General features: G+C 44.8%; 1 protein-coding gene across 5 annotated transcripts in view; it reads right to left on the reverse strand.

Moving 5' to 3' along the window:
• Positions 1-17,108, reverse strand: part of efnb3b (ephrin-B3b) — a 96,161-nt gene that overhangs the window by 36,108 nt on the left and 42,945 nt on the right. For all 5 annotated transcript variants that reach the window (XM_008327118.3, XM_025061387.1, XM_025061385.1 and 2 more), the window contains one exon: positions 2,765-3,054. In XM_008327118.3, the coding sequence (XP_008325340.1) occupies positions 2,765-3,054 (290 nt within the window). The remainder of the gene's footprint in view (positions 1-2,764; positions 3,055-17,108) is intronic.

Consider the following 17,108-nt stretch of genomic DNA (forward strand, 5'->3'; position numbering starts at 1 on the left):
AGGCGTCGGCGTCGGCATACAGCGGTGCCCTTACACACATGCACAAACATACATTTGCAAAGAGGGTGGGAGACGAGGGGACGGGGGGGGGGGCAGATAGAGGGACACACACTGGTCCAGTGATCCGTGTGCGAGTACAACGTCCCAGCAGATACGTGGACTTAAATGAGCAGTACGACCAAAAGATATTAATTATCTCACAGCCTCATTAAGTACACGGAAGCTTGAGTGAGGCGCTCAATACATTTCTTCATTAGGAACAAAGGAACAAAGACGGGGCCACTCGGCAAACACAAAGCTATCTGGTTCTGTTATCAATAAGTTATCAGTCCCACTCGCTCCGTACATTCAGCTACTCCTGTGTCTCCACACCTCTCCAACTCTGGCCTCCGCAAATGTGTGAGGGATAGAAATGAGATGTGTGTGTGTGTGTGTGTGTGTGTGTGTGTGTGACCTTGCTGCAGTCATTGATTGGGCTGGAGCTGTCAATCGATCAGTCTGGCCTGTGTGTGTGGAGATAAAGGTGTTTTCTATCTCTGGACACTCTGTTTGCCAGGTGAGAGACAGGGAGAGACGGTGGGTGAGAGGGAGAGCGAGAGAGAGAGAGAGAGAGAGAGAGTCAGTGTGTGTGATTTTACAGCCTTTTACTGCTGTGTTTTGAGACTTTAGTAACTTTATTGCAAGGTAACAAACTTTAAAGTTTCAGTGGTGTTGAGAGGAGAAAAGCAGGTTTGTTTAGTGATGGATGTTCCTGAATGCACATCAGCCTTGTGTGTGTGTGTGTGTGTGTGTGTGTGTGATAAGAATTAGACAGTGTGGATAATAATCGACTGGGTGCAATCACTGTGTGCAGCTGTGTAAGATTAGAAACGTGAACCCTGATCAAGCTGAATAACTCGGGGAATGCCACCGGAAGAAAAAGAAAAAAAAAGGCAATGTGAGCCTTGTAACTTTCAACATGTTAAAAAGTGACTGGAAATGGAAACATTGAAAATCTGTTGGTTTAAATAAATGAAGGATAATACTGTTTTATTGGCTAAGGGTTTCATTCGTGGTCAATACAGAGGTCATTAAAACTCATCTTTTAAAAATCCACTCATCTTTTAAAATCCACGTGAAAAGAAATGTGCTGACACTCCACTAAAGGAATAATATTATGGCTTATGGTGTGATTGGATACAGCACTTTTATTTTGTACAGTCACGATCTTTAATTTATGATATATAAATGCCGGCTAGTGTTTTTAGTGCTAAATCAATGCTATAATAAACCTAACAGAATATAAAAGAACCATTAAAGACACCAGATTCATTGACCAACGCTGAAAAGAAGCTGGACACTAAATCCTAAATCATCGTGTGTTTTGGAGGAAACATTGATTTTTAGAAACTAAATATTAGTTAATTGACATTTCGGAAATGTTTGTGCACGCTAAATGAGTAGCATTGCTTAGCTGTTGGGTTTGGGTCGCGTAGCTGCTTGCTAGCTCCTGGAGGTCGTCTTTGGTAATGCTACATGTCAGCTCCTAGAGGTCGTCTTTGGTAATGCTACATGTCTGTTGCAGCCACTCACACACACACACACACACTCCAATGGGATCTCACCCCCTCTGATCTAATCTTAGAAGAAATGCCTCCATGCTGATAATACCACAGAGTGCAGGCAGTATCTGCCGAGTGTCTCACCTCTCCTCACAAACAATCAGCACATAAGAGCTGATAATGAAAGAACAAAAAAAACACCAGCAAAGTTTGAACAACTGTCAGAAACAGGAACTAGAAGAGGAACCTTGAAAAACTTCCTCTCTTTGTCTACTTTGGTCTTCACATCTTAATGTCCTTCCTCAGTTTTAAGCAATTTTATAGTTACATAAAAAAAAACACATTTGTGTCCCTAGGATGAATGAAGCTGAATAAGGAAGGTGTGGGAAATTAACGTCTCTTTCTTTTCTTTCCTGATCACGCCTTAGGTCTTTTTACATTGCTCTTGTTTGCGCCTGGCGGTTCACTCTGCCTCTGTTTCTCAGTCAAAACCAGCGAGTGTCAACTGACACAACCGCTTCTGGGGGACTGTTCAGTGTGATACAGTACAAACGTTTGACAAGCCCCGCCCCGTCGACTCTGCCGGACCTTGACACGGCCTAACTCCAAACAAACCTTCAGAACGAACCAAAACAATCCGGGGTTCACTATCTTGCGGTCACTGCAAGAAATGGCGGTAACGCTAAACAGGCCCGGGACCAGAACAGTAGCCGAGGGGGAGAAACACTGTCACGCACATGTGATCCGAGTTTTAAAAGAAATCCCACACAAGTTGCAAAAATGGACACATACAGGGAAACACGGCGAGAAGATGAAGATTTATAGTGTTTGTCTTCACCGGGTTTATTTTAACTTAATTTAAAACCATACGTTAACTTTCAGCTATTTTGATTGGAAAGAGAACCACCTAGAATGTTTTGAACACTTTCTTGTGGTTTTGCCTTTTTTTTTTCTCGCAATGCGAGTCTTGTACTTTATCCATCCGTGGCCTGGATAAACGCACAATTCTCAAACTTAATTACTTTAAACACAGCCGCCCAGTCATCACCGCCATCACTGGCATAAACAAACGCACTGAGGCACAATCAGAAATCAGTCATGCAATCATAACAACCCTCTCATCACCTCCTACACATCGCAATAAAGCACAACACATGCCTGTAAAAGCCCACACACACAGAGGCTGTAGCCAAATCTCTCGTCTCAAACCTTCCTCCACTCACCGATGATGTAGTAGTCATGCATGCTCTTGAATTCGTGACCCCACAGGTTGGGTGAGAACTCCTGGAACTTGATGGTGAAGCGGCGCTCGCGGGTGGGTTCGTCACAGGTGAGCACAATGTTGGGCGCGCCCATCACCTCGCAGCGGTCCGCCTGCTCCCGAGACGACACGAGGTAGAGCTTGTAGAACTCGTACTCTGGTGTGGATCTGGCCGTGTCCAAAGGAGGGCAGATGAGGTCCAGCCGGTCCCCAATCTGAGGGTACAGTATGTAGCCCTTCTCATCTCTGAACCTGGATTGGAAAAAAAAAAAAAAAAAAAGGAAAGAAGAAGATGAAAATGAGTCAGGGGAGCGGGAAAGGCTGCGAATCATTTATCAAAGTCTTCCTCCGATAACAATATAAACCAGTTTACAGCCACACATCCCCGCAAGTAAACGAGCAACAGATGGTTCCTTCACTCCTCTAATTTCTACTCCTATTATTTTCTCTCCTACCAGAAGAACAGGTGCCTTTACGGAGAGAACCCTGTGCCGTCAAATGCAAAAAAAATAAAGAAATAAAAAAAATTACCACACAGGCACACAGCAATCCCCTGCTGACTTCATGCAGGAGCAGAGGAAACAAAAGGAAATTATGACCATGGCTTCACGACCCACAGGAGGAAAATAATCTACAGCCAAATTAGAGGCATAAACACAGTTCTGAAAGTGAACAGTTCCAAGCACCGTTTGTTCATTAAGACTCTACCATGTACTTTAAATACGAGGATAAAGTAAGGTCATAGTAAAAATACTCCCTTATCTATCACTGCTTACATTTGTTTTATTTTTTGTATTATTAACACATCCTAGAAATTAGGGCTTTCAAATATAACATTTTTTTATTACCTGATTAATCACCGGGTATCTGTGGATTAATCACAATAACACATAGTTAATCTCATCACAAGTAATTTGGATTATTCATAATTAATCACGATTAATCGATTTTTTTAGTGCAGTGTTTTCAAATCAATCATGATTAATTATGATTATTCATGATAAACTGACAGACTGAAACCTTTTCCTGCAGTGTGTTCAAATGACAGCCTGTGTTTCGACCTCGTATCGGAGCGACGATAAGTGAATGGCTGGTGGGATAAATGAACATACAGCAAACATGCGTTAAAATGCGTTAAAAATTGGAATCTGATTTTTACAAATTAATTAATACAATCAACACCTTGTAAACAATAGAGGAAGTAAATAACAAAGTCAAACGTTGTTTCTTAAATGATTTGTTTTTTTTTTTTAAACTGGCTTGAATACTGAACCCAAAGTTGTGCAGGCACCATTTTACTCTGAAGTACAGAGATGTCTGGAGCTGGACAGAGGTTCGGCGTGAAAAGCTCTACCTTTTAACATTTTTAGAAAGTGAGAACCGAGGCATGTGCCCAGAAGACGTCGTAGACGACAAAGACGAGTGGAATGGATCCGCCACTGCCAGCGCTCAGGTTGGCACAGATAATTAGTTTGCTAATTAACTGTCGCGATATCAGTCTGTCATCCTCTTCTGATATGAAGGATGTGCGGTTCGCTCGTCTGGAGACTAACTGAAGATTTGACACCTGTCATCTGCGGGGAGCCTGCATCCTGGAGTGACTCTGAAGCAACAGCTTAATTCAATTTAACCAAAGTGCACGCATGGGTGTGGTTTACTAATGCAATGTAAATTTCTGTCTGGGAGCACACACACACACTGGGTCACTGAGTGTGGCTCACTGAGAGCTTGGAATACAGCGGTCGAAGCCCGGTCATCAAAGGGCAAGAGACTTTACTGTCTGTCAGTTTTACTGCTCATCATGACAAACACATCGAATTAGCCCATGAAAAATGAAAATGGACGTTTGCACTGCTTATTTAGACATAAATATCTTTTTCAGTTCTCGTACTTTCAGGAATATTCTCAGAGTTTTTTCTTTGGCTAAAGGTTGTTTTTCTCATGTCCTGATCCAAGACATTTTACCACCGACACCATTTGTTCGTTAATCATGTCAATAACTGCTGATAAATCCGTGTCTGTTCCATCTGGGCCTAGTTCTTCACTTTATTAGATCAGTCAGATTATTTCTTTCTTTTTTTTAACAGCACAGCAGCAGCCACAGCTAAAGTTTAACAATTATCTCTGTTCACATTTTAATTAGCTTTGGCTAGTTCTCAAAATGCCTCCATTTTGGATCAGACATTAACAGTTTAATTAGTTTTTACAACATCAAAAAGTGGCTAAATGAGAAAAGATATTTTCTTATTAACTTTTGCAGTATCTATTACTCTTTTTTTTTGGTATCTGACTGTCAACGACATGCGGATGGAAATGTTCAAATGAAGCCGTAGTCCGTACATGTCTGCGTACGGGTGCTGCATCGGAATGTCCAAAACATTCTTTTTACAACCGACTTTCCTTGTAAACAACATGGCCTCCAACATGGCCTCCAGGCCTGCACTGCATTCAAGTGGTCAGAAGTCAGAACCCAAACTGCTGGAGACTAACAGTCAAGAGAAGCTGATAGAATATTCCACAATTATGTCTACAGAACATACGGAAGACATTCTAAAAAAACCCACAAATCTGCTACAACAAATAACTAATTTGATTCAATATTTAACTTTGGGAAACATCATTAGGTTTCCAAATGCAGAATATTTAAATTAAATCATTCCAGTATTTTTCTAAGGCTTGGCTACGTGCCGCACTCCTTCATGTGCATTACTGCCACCTATGGGGCCAGCTTCTACGGTTAAACTATTTCACCAGTAGAAAATAAAATATTCATTTTTAAGAATCATGTATAATAAACAGGAAGTTGTGACTCTGCTGAAGAACGCTCCTCCAGTGTAGAAAATGAGGATTTTTATTTAATTATATTTTCAGAGGAGTTTTACTGCATATACCCCTGTTAGGGGATGAAAAGCTCTTTTAAAAGGATCTTTATGAGGTGTAATTTAATACCCCGGTCGCACGGGTCAAATTATCAGAGCAGCAGTAATTAGAGGAGGAGGATTTTTCCAACTCTGTTTTGTCGAGCTTGCATCTGCTCACACTGTAGCCATGCCCTGATGTATTCATGCAGGCTTCACGCACCTCTCAGCGCTGCGCTCCGACAGCCTCGCACCTGCAGTAAATTGAGACGCAGGCTTTATCTGTTGTGTGTTTGGCTGACGGTGTTGCACTGAAGGCAATGTGAGAATGCAGTCTAAGTGGTGGAGGAGCTGTAGCCCAGGCAGGCCCAGAGGCCTTCTGGGAAGCCACTGTTCCACTTCTCATTACCCAGGTCACCCGGGGTTATCAGGCCACACTCAGACTGGAGAGCTAGACACTTAGCTTCACTCAACATGCCGTCACACACACAGACATTTTACCTCCCTGTCTGCCTGACGCAGCAGAGCACTTTAACATTTATAGAGCAGGAACGATAAAGGCGGCGATGGTTTTCTTCTGCAAAGCCCCACAGTGAAAGATCCACAACACACCAACGCACACACACACACACATGCACTGCAAAAACACAAAAGGTTTACCCAAACATACCCACCCACATTTAACACACAGGTTAAGCTTTTTCCTAAACAGCAACACTGAAACCCACCCAACACACACACACACACACACACCCTTGGCTGCCTGCGTGATGCATTCTGTGAGTGTATCTGATGGTACTGAGTCACAGCTGAGCTGCATTGCAGAATGGCAAAGCAAACAGAGGGAGAGAGAGAGAGAGAGAAGGAGAGAGTAAAGTGCCACTAGGCAGGTGCACTATTCCAAAAAAAATTAAACTAAGGAAGAGAGAGAGAGAGGGGGAAAAATATTGTACATGTCAGGCGGGTTATGTAGCAACAACAAAGCAAAGTGTTGAAGGAGCAGAATGGAAACACAGAGACAAAAGCAAAGTGCCACAAAGAAGGGGCCGAGCCTTAGAGGGAAGAAGAATTAGAGGGAGAGTGATGGATGGAAAAAGTCCATGTAGAGACAGGACACAGACCTCAGCTCTCTCATAGGTTCAACGTCGGCGCTGCCAGATTTGCAGCATTAACCTGGATTAACCTGTTGTGCGTGAACGATGGCGTGAGTGTGCATCCACTGTAAATAGGAAGCTGAAGGGAGGACACATCACCATCTAATCATAAGTTAGACCCAGCCTCCACCACCAAGCACTGCTTAGTGGGGTATGAAACACACAGGCGTAGCATACTTGTAGAAACAAGACCATTAGCATTAGCTAAGAAAATAAATGATTCAAAATGAAGTACCTGTAAATTACTCAAAAGCGTACAGGGCCAACCACCATGAAAAAAATACTACAAAAATACCAATGTCAGAACTTGATATAAATACAGTGATTTGGAAGATACTTCCAGCTTCCAATACGTGTCATTTTCTGCATGAAACGTCACAGGAACCAAACTAATGACCAGACAAGTCCAACAAGGAGATAACAGTATTCAAGTAGACAATAATTGGCGACCAGTGTTGGACACCGGTGTTGGTGGGTTTTATTTGTTTTGAACACATTATTCAATTAAACTATGACTGACATAATTTCTCCAAAAAAAAAAACAAGCACCAAAGATACTGTGACTGACACTCTAAACTAAAAAGTGCCACGCCTTGATGAGGTGGGCGGAGTCATCCATCAAGTGCACAGACAAAAAGTGAAAGGAGGCAAACTTACAACTTTATAGAGTTCATTTACGACCACATGGAAGTAAATCTTCCCTTTTTACCCCCAGGCCTGGACAAACTGGATCTTTTACCTTTGTGTTTCCCTTTTTGCTCTGGGACAATCTCTCTCTCTCTCTCTTTCTCTCTGTGTTTTTTTCTGTCTCTCCTCACCTCTTTTGCTGTCCACTTTCTTTCTCCCTCCTTCCCTTTTTCTCAGCCATTCACAATAGACCCATTCATGTGGCCACACTTTGAAACATGGCGTGGGGGACTGCAGGGGACCAGAGGCGACAGTAGAAGAGAAGGGGGGGGGGGGGGGGGGGGGGCAGGGAAGAGAAAGAGGAGGAAGACGATGTAAGGGGAGTTGGGAGGTGCAGAGGAGAAAGGAGGCGGGGGTTGGAAGGCCAGAGCTTCACTCTCCTTTTTTTTCTCTTCAGCTCTTTTATGAAAGCAGAAACATCATTTTCTCAACCCATGCGTTGCCCCAGCATGACCCCCGAGCTGGGCTGAGAAGACTCAAGTGTCATTCTCCATGACCTCCCTGCAGACCTCTCACACCTCCCGCTCCTCACCCTGCTCTCATCCCCCATGTGGTGCTCCACTTCTTCTATCCCACTGTTTCGCTGCACTTGTCAACACCGGGACATTTAAGAGTTTGCGCTGCTACAACACCTCAACGACAATCGTAGATTAACCAGGTTCAAAAAGACGTTTCCACTTTAAGAGCTTTTTTTTTTTTTAAATATTATCCCTGCTTTATGTGTTTCATTTTTCCCATGCCCGTCGCTGTGTTTTGTCTGCTGCTGTGACTTCTCTTGGCGGCGAATGGGGCAGCTTGAACATTTCCCAGATTCCTGAGGGGCAATCTGAGCCATGTCCAGACCAATGTCGGGCACACAGGTGCAGCCAAGGGGAGGAGGGTGAGGAGTGGGGGGGGGGGAGGGCAGTGGGGATGGCGGCAGACAACAGAGGGTGTGTGGTGTGTATGAACATGGGAATATGGAGCAGAGGCGGGTAAATGAGCGCAGGCTTGTGTGAGCGTCCAGTCCTTGCGAGACTGAAGAAAGTATGCAGATGGAGGGTAAGGAGAGAAGAGGTGTCAAAGCGACAAAGTGTCAAAAAAGAAAAAACACATAAGGACAGAGAAGGAGCAGGTCCTTCAACAGACTGCAGGAAAAAAATAGCTCTGTGCATAAAAAAAAAAAAAAAACAAGAAGAAAAAGTGAAAGAGAGAGGGAGAAGGACACAAAGTTGGCCGAACTCAACTAAGCTAAAATTAAATCAGTGGAAAGGAGTTTCTCCAAAACTCCCCTCCATTTCGACCTCTTCCTTCCTGCCCGGGTGTTTTGTCCTTGAGCTAAGTACGACCTGGTGAGAGTGGAAGCCGAGGAGAGACAGCGGAGGACTGATCTATTAGGGTATAATAAACGACAGTGGTCTTCTGTTCTGCGGCGGGAAAGATTTATTGCGGGCCTCGTGCATAAAGCTGTCTGCACTAATCTTGCGGTATACACAGCGTAATCACACACATACAGGGGCCCCGGGTTCCCTCCCAGTGACCCCCACCTACTTCCTTTTAAATGTACACACACTGTCAGATGCACGGCAGGGGAGGACGTGCACTTAAGAGTGGTAAACCAACCAACCAACCAACCAACCAACCAACCAACGGGGCTGGGGGAACAGAGCGTGCTGCCGTGGGACAAGCGTGCACACACTCGTGTGCACACCCGCTGATCTGCAACACCTGCAGGCCATCTAGTAGCTGTCTAAGGTAAATCCGTTGGGTCTCATTTGCGGGAGAGGTGCGCTCAAAAAAAAAAAAAAGATCAAGATCAAAGACAGGCGTGCACATGGACAGTGGTAAAAACCTTGGACTTGAGTGCCATTAAGGCCCACGTGGAATTCTTTAAAGTTTACTTCTGTCAATTTTGGCAACTTCTGCACCGTAATTAACTCCAATCCAATACATTTCACAGACTTAATGAACCTCATTCAGTTCTCGGAGCCTTGTGGAAAAAAAAATGGAAAAGAAATGATTCCAAAGATTTGAATATGTAAAGTTATATCACCCCGCTGACAGACTGTTTTACCTGCTTCAAGAAAAATATTATTTCAAGCCGCAGAGCTGGATGAAATCACTTGTTACGATGGATGTGTTTTGCAGCGCTCTCTCGCAGAGAAGGGGGAACGGCGGCGGCTATCGTTTTCCACCACGACGCCGGAGCAATCAGCGGCCCTGTGCGCTGCGGAGCCCAGAAACACTGGCTGTACGTCTAATGGGAAACACATGGTCAGGACTGTATAAGAAATGGAAACCAAGTGGGTCCATATTGGACAGAATATTTTCAAAACAGCAGTGTGAAACCTCACTCATGCCGCGTCTCCGTAGATTATTATTTCAATTAATATTAAATAAAACACTAATAAACAACTTTTGTCAAAATAAGGTCACATTTGAAATAATATCGTCCATCTTTAAACTCCAGAAATGATTAACCAACATCTATCACTTATTTGAATCCGGGGCTGATCAGAGCAGACACTGTGACTGCTTTCATTAGCGAGAAGGGCAGACGGTCTGTTTTTATATGTCCATAATCATTATTACTGCCTTCATTAAAGAACCATACACCCTGGAGAAGAGCTGTAGAAAGTGGTCTTTGACAAAGGATATGGACCTGCAGAGACACAGGCAGACCGAGCGGGGTTAGAGGAGACGGAGACAGAGCTATAACCTGAATTAATGAGAGTTAGAGCGTCTTTATGGGGCATGACTCTCCAGAAGTACGTCTCAACATTTCTGGTTAGGGATAAAATGTTGGCAAGAGGTGGAGGCTTAATAAAACACCAACACAACTTCTAAGACCCAGTCAAAACATTTCAAAAATAACTTGACTAACTTGAGTGGATGGATGGGTCAATCAATAAAGAAAAACTCCACCTAAGTTGTTGACACAGATGTATCTGAGTCATCATGCCCAGTTAGGAGCTAGAATAATAACAGAGTATTGTTCAACATGCTCAACAAAATATTAGAAATAAGAGAGTATTGTTCAACATGCTCAACAAAAAGTGTCGAGTCATGACTCAGACTGGCTCCCAATGACAGAACACTGGGAGGAAGCTGCTTTTAGATACCAAGACCAATCAGGTCAACCGGAAACTCTCGGTCCGCGAAAGGTCAATCGAATGGGCGGCTGAGATTGGCTGAAGCTCCATTCACGCCCATGAGAAGAATCAAGCGACAGAAGATGAATGAATGTTCAGAAATTGAAAACTTTCATTTGTCTTTTCATTTCTAGAAATTAATGTTTTAAATGTTTTTCGTCACATTTTCCCCTGTGTTTGAAAGTTTTTGTAAATGTTTTTCGTCACATTTTCCCCTGATGCCGGCCGAAGAAAACAAGACATGTCGTCTAACAACACATGTAATCAAACCCGCAACATTACCGTGTCAACAGGTGAAACCATCAGGGGCAGGGAGCTGGTATGAGAGAATAAAAATATGTGGATGAGCAGCAGCCAGTGTTTTGGACACAGGCGAGTCTTTGTTGCCACACACACACCTCAGCAGCTGCCATGCGCAGGATAAGGGAGAAGCTCCATCTCTGTCTCAATTTATTTTGCCGCAGAAGCCTTGGTGCCATCATTTATCAAACGCCTTTGTATTTACTTGCTCAGAGACACAAAGGTCCTTCTGCGACTGGTTTTCTTTTTGATTTAAGTCACTTTATTGAGAGAGCATCTGTCAGTGATAAACTGCTCTTTGAAATGTATCAATTTCAGATCCAAGACATTTTCCCTTTCACGTTCTTCTTCCCCGCAGCCTCACCTGCATTAAACTGACTTTAATTCCCCTTTTTGCAATTGTTGATGCTTTTTTCTTAAAAGGAACTTTAAAGAAATGCTAATATGCTTTTTATTTTTTATTTTTTTAAGTTTTGTCAGCACACATTTCCAGCAGGATGCTTTCAAGAACCATTTGCTAGAAGTGAGAAGGAGGGGAGGAATGGGTGAGAGGGGGAGAGTATAGGAAAGGAAAAGTGAGAGATAAGCCATCTATGAAGAACTGTGTGAACAAGAGGAGAGGAACAGAAGGTTGATGTAAAGTCAGTGAACGCTGGAAAGCCCTTAGGAATGTTGGTGGTGAGACACGACAACAGCAGCAGTAATGGTTTCCATATGATGAGGAGGGGGAGAGGGCAGAATGTGAGAGAGGGAGGCGCAAGGGCGGCAAAAGGTGCAGCAGGGGGAGAAAAGGGAGAGATAGAGGAATATGGATAAAAAAAAGGATGACAGAAGGGGAGACAGTGGGGCAGGCAGAGAGGGAGGGGGTGAGGAATAGAGAGGCATTCACACAGAGTAGTCTGCAGTCAGCAGGTAGGGATTAGAGACTTGTTTGAATAGTTAGCAGCATCATGGGACTTTGAAGGTAACTCTGTCCTTGTCAGCAGCAAAGCAAACACACTTGACTGTACACACACACACACACACACACGGACTAACACACTCCTGGCCAGAGGCGGTCCAGAATGCTGCAGCGTTGGTGTCACATCCAGTACATATCACAGCCAGCGTAACCACAGAGACATGGCATGGAGGCACGCAACATGCCTTGGCATTTACAACGAACACACACACACACAGACACACACACAGTTTATCTCTCTTGCAGACAGATGCACACTGTTCAAGCCCCTACTTTCTGCCCCTGCTGTGGGCAGTAGGCACCGTGGCGAACAACCCAGCAGATGAGCAGATCACATTATGCCTAACCTTGGAGCTGCTCCATGAAGAGGAAGAACTTCCAAACCAGGAGACACAGAGAGCGAGAGAGGAAAAGTAAGATAGAGAGAGAGCTCCTCATTCCTCTCCTTTAAACAAAGCAGCCATATTCAGGTCAACACAAACTTTTTTTTTTTTTTTTTTTTACCCAAACAAACGTCCCACCGCCTCTTGTTTTTCCCCATTTCCTATTTGCACTGCTTGTTTTCGCCGTGTTGTTACTGCTCCTGCATATTTCACTCCGAGTTTTTTTGTTTTTGTGTTTCCAGCTTCCACTTCAACACACATTCTCACTCAACTTGTACTCAGCCGTGTTTCCTCGCCCTGCACCGTTTCCCGCCCCCTGAGAGAAGCCGTACGTTTATAATGTAGGTTATAAGGAATTATTTCTCACTTTTGGGTTTCACACTTCTCACATAAAATCAGGTCGACAAAGATATAGTAAAAAAAAAAGTAGGCTAATAACATAACGTAATAAAACTAACTAAATAAGTGTTAATGGATTATTATATAGATTCATGTTTCTAGATTTCCATGCCATCCCACAGCTCAGGTGTCAGCTCTTTAAATGCATTCCTATCAATGATTCCTGTCGATGAGTAAGTGTAGATCTTTCTTTTTCTTGTTAAATACAGAGTGTTTTTGTTTCTTGTATCTTTTAATTCACTAAACCTAACAGCGGTACATTGTTTATCAGCTCCAAAATCCAGCCGAGGCTCAACACAGGACTCGGTGTTTTTGTGCTTTCCTCTGAAAATGAACTCGATGACATACACTTCCCAGCTGCCACAGAGCCGCAGCAGAGCCATTTCCAGCCCGAACTGCATTAAACTGCTCCACGGAGCAGCCCATCACATTTCCTTCGGGTTGATCTCATGAACCTCCAACCAGACTTTTGACTTCCTCACCCGCAGCTACACGACTCCACCATCTCTGCCCTTCCTATTCTGACTCCTCAAACATCCCAAACCATTATTCCTTCCTGCTCCTGTGTCTCGTTCCCCTCTCACCTGCCCTCAACCCCCCGCTTCAGCATGCACTCTGGATGATTTGCAGCAGTCTGGATTGGTCCCATTAAGGCAGTCCCGCGAAGGTGTGTGGTGATGGAGGACCGCAGGTCCTGACAGCTACATGTGTGTGTGTGTGTGTGTTTGTGTGTGTTTGTGAGTTCATGAGAACGGAAGGGAGACACGGGGCGGGAGGGGAGAGAAGGGAGGTTGAGGTTGCCCTCGCAGCAAACATGCCTGAAACTCTCACAGCACACATGTTGGGCTCTTCCTTTAACTCCCAGTGAGGTCTTTAGTGTTTAAGCACATAGCTTACCATGATGACATGTACATATATACACACACTCTGCTGTACGTGTACAGCAGCAGCTGGTGTTTATGTCTGCTTTCTAAAAAGTCTTTGAGCCTCAACTCTTCCACTCCCACTACCACACTAATTTAATTAGGTCACCCCGGGCTCTGGAGGAGTGAAGTTTATAATGCATGCAGTGGCTCTCGTTCTTTATTCCATTTCTCTCTCTCTCTCTCACACACACACACACACACACACAGAAAGAGGACCATCTTTGAGTGGTCCCCGAGGGAGTGAAGGTGCGAGGTGAGACACTGACCCGCCACACGGTGGGTCACCTACAACTGGAAAGCTTCCTGCGTATGTGTGTGTATGTGTCTGTGTGTTCATGCATGTAGGCGTGTTCTCCACAGGGTCACCTCGGCCCATCTGTGATTCGTGGGGAAGGTCCGGTATATGTGTGTGTGTGGGGGGGTGCGTTTGTAAGCTTAACTTTACTCCAGAGAGACCTCAGGGTGGTGGGAGTCTGAAACTCAATCTAAAGGTGACTCAACTTAAGCCCAGTCAGGCCACAGTGTCAGGAGAGCCAAGTAATCAATAGGGGGCCCCTGGGGGCCACAAAGTATGAAGCATCTTAGGAGCATATTGGCTTTTACCAGGCAAAAAGTCCAGGCTAGTTGCATGGCTGTTTGTGGAATAACCTGTGACTAAGCCTGTGTTCACACTGTAGTTATGACAGTGTGAACAGAACAAATCCAAATCAGGATCCTAACAATCTGCACTGGTTGGCAAACTGGTCAAATTTGACTTCTGTAAACACAGCATGTGATGCCACGTCTTCTGGACTGGCAGGTCACCTCAGGGCTGTAGGCTGTTGACAATAATGCTAAATCTTAGCGTTAGCTCTTCGTTAGCTGCCAAGGCATGCGTGGTATTTATTTTTCCTGTCCGATTTTCAGCAGAAAAATAAACAAGTCCATTTTCCAAAAGTTGAAGCAGTCCAACGGTGAGATTGTTTATGTTGAAGTGGTTCAGTGTAGGTCGGGTTCTTTCTTTCTTTCTTTTTTAAGATTCTCATTTTTCAAGCATTTGTATGTTTTCAGACGACGTAAGAAGTTGCCACAATACGTGTTTAGGTTAGGGATGAGGGTGATTTATGTTAAAGGAAATATTATCCTCCAGAGAAGGTCTTCTTACTGTGGTGTGTGCATCCCAACAAGAGCCTTACGTATCCGCGGCAAATCCTAATCCACCATTTGAAATGTGAACCCGACTTCCATTCGGTTTCCCCTACAGGCTCTGAGCAGCGCTACCCGACTCCCAGGCCCTCAGCTACTCTGTCTCCAGTGGAACGCATCTTGAAGCGATTTGGGGCTCAAACCCTTTGCTGCTGCCTTGATTTTGTTCCCCTCGTCTTTGGCTCGCAACCACCCCCTCCCCCCCCCCTTTTTTTTTTTTTTTTTTTTTTTAGCTGAAGGAAGCTTTAAGGGTTTAGGAGAAAGCGCTGGAGCAGCAGTGCCTCCACGACCCAGGGGTTGTACAGCCCCACGGTAAAATCAACAGAAAAGATCCAGAGGAGGCCAAGCGGTCGAAGAGGGAGGTGTGTGTGTGTGTGTCAATGAAAGTAGGACAGACGTGGTTGCTTCAATTGCAAACAGACACACACAGATGCACTGGTGTTGACACACAGACATCCAGCTAAATGCTAGACCAGAAAACCTTGAAAAATCTTCTTCACTTCCAGCAGGATATTGAAGTGTATCGAGGCAACATTTCAGAGCCTATAGGTTTGCCAGTGTCTATCTGTGTGTGTGTGTGAAGTGTGTGCCTGCAGAGCAGTGTGTGGCGTGTCTGTTTGTGTGCCTCGACCACTTCTCTACCACTTTATTTTTTAAAGAGCGGCTTTTCAAAAGTCACCCGGGTATTTTCAAGGGGCCTTGTCTAATTCATGCAGGTGAAGTGTTTTAAAGTTCCATTCCCTGTTTACCTGCGGGGCCTAAAGAACACACAGCAGAGGCGTTGAAATAACACCTCCTCCCCAGCCAGCCTCCATCCGTCTACTTTTATCATGACTTCTATCCTTTTGTCCTTCACTTTCCTCCTCTTCTCCCCCCCTCCCCCAACCCCATCCTCCCGCTATATTTCTTTCTTTCCATCCGTGGATCTGTTTCTCCTTTCACTTCATCCATCCATCCCTCTCTCTCTCTCTCAGTCTTTCTCTCTTTGCCTCAGTGTTTGAAGCACAGTGTTTGTCTCTAGGGCTGGATGATTGACAGCTGAGAGTGAGCCACGCAGCTCTCTGGTGACAGATAAGGACTTTGGCTCTATTACTCACTCGGTCTCTCTCTCTCTCACACACACGCGCATGCGCACTCTCACACACGAACCCAAAGCTTCACACACACACACACACTTCCCAGGTCCCATGCTGCTCCCACAGCTCAGCAGGGAGCAGACAACCCTATTTGCATTGGGAAGCATCGTGTAAAATAAATAAAGAATCAGATGAATCTAGGAATAAATAGACAGGAAGCACTGCTGGGGGATGAATATGACTGATTTGAAGTCAGTGTGTGTGTGTGTGTGTGTGTGTGTGTGTGTGTGTGTGTGTTCTCTTTTTTAACCCCTGGGCTCCGCAACTGCAGAGGGAAGCAGCGCAGCGAAAAGAAACCCGTGCACACCCTGTCGAACACACAAACGCAGTGGAATATACATGAAAAGGGCTGCCACCAAGACCAAATCATTACGGTAATAAAAAATGAAAGAATCTAAAAATACCGGTTTATTCCTCCCTTTGTTTCAGGGGAACTCCAGAGAGGCCACTAACTCATGATAAAGAGAGGGAGAGGGAGGGTGAGGTGAAGGCAGAGAGGAGAAATATATCGCTGTTTATCCTCCCTGCTCACCACTCAACATCACCATCTCCAGTCAGCCCGTCTACTCATGACCTCACTATTCACCTGGATTAGGTGGCTGTTAAAAAAAAAAAAACAACCCTCGGTGACTTGTTGATTGACAGCCAAATGTGAGAGGAAGGCGGCGAGAGAGGCAACCGGCACATTAGCAGGTGCAACATCACAGAAATGAGAGGAACAGCAGAGCGAGGAGGGGAGGAGAAAGCAAACATGGCACTGGAGAAAAATGTGAGGAGTTACTGCACCTGTGTGAGTTTAGAAAGACAAGGTGAAAAATATGCCAAAAAGGAGAATGCAGGGCTGGGGAGCAGAGAGCGATGAGGAGACGGTGGGGTAGATGAAAGACTGGAAGATGTCGTGCTGGGTTACAGGTGTGTGCATGTCGGGGAGACGTGGGGGAGGAAACACAGGCAGAAATAGGATAAAAGATGTTGTGAGGAATAATTAGGCCGACCCCCGGCAGTGGAGTGTGGCAGGCGAAAGGACAAAGGAAGGAAAACCCACGGAGGAAGATGGATAGATGGTGAGGGCTGGGAAGATGAAGGAGAGAAGGACTGAGAGCAAGGACGCAGCGACATGGCAAGAAAAATAGAGGTTGGAAAAAGGCTATGGTCCAGAGCTCCAGCTAGCTCAGCAGGGGTGGGG

This window comes from Cynoglossus semilaevis, chromosome 1 (genome assembly GCF_000523025.1).
Source record: "Cynoglossus semilaevis isolate Cse_v1.0 chromosome 1, Cse_v1.0, whole genome shotgun sequence".
NCBI lineage: Eukaryota > Metazoa > Chordata > Actinopteri > Pleuronectiformes > Cynoglossidae > Cynoglossus > Cynoglossus semilaevis.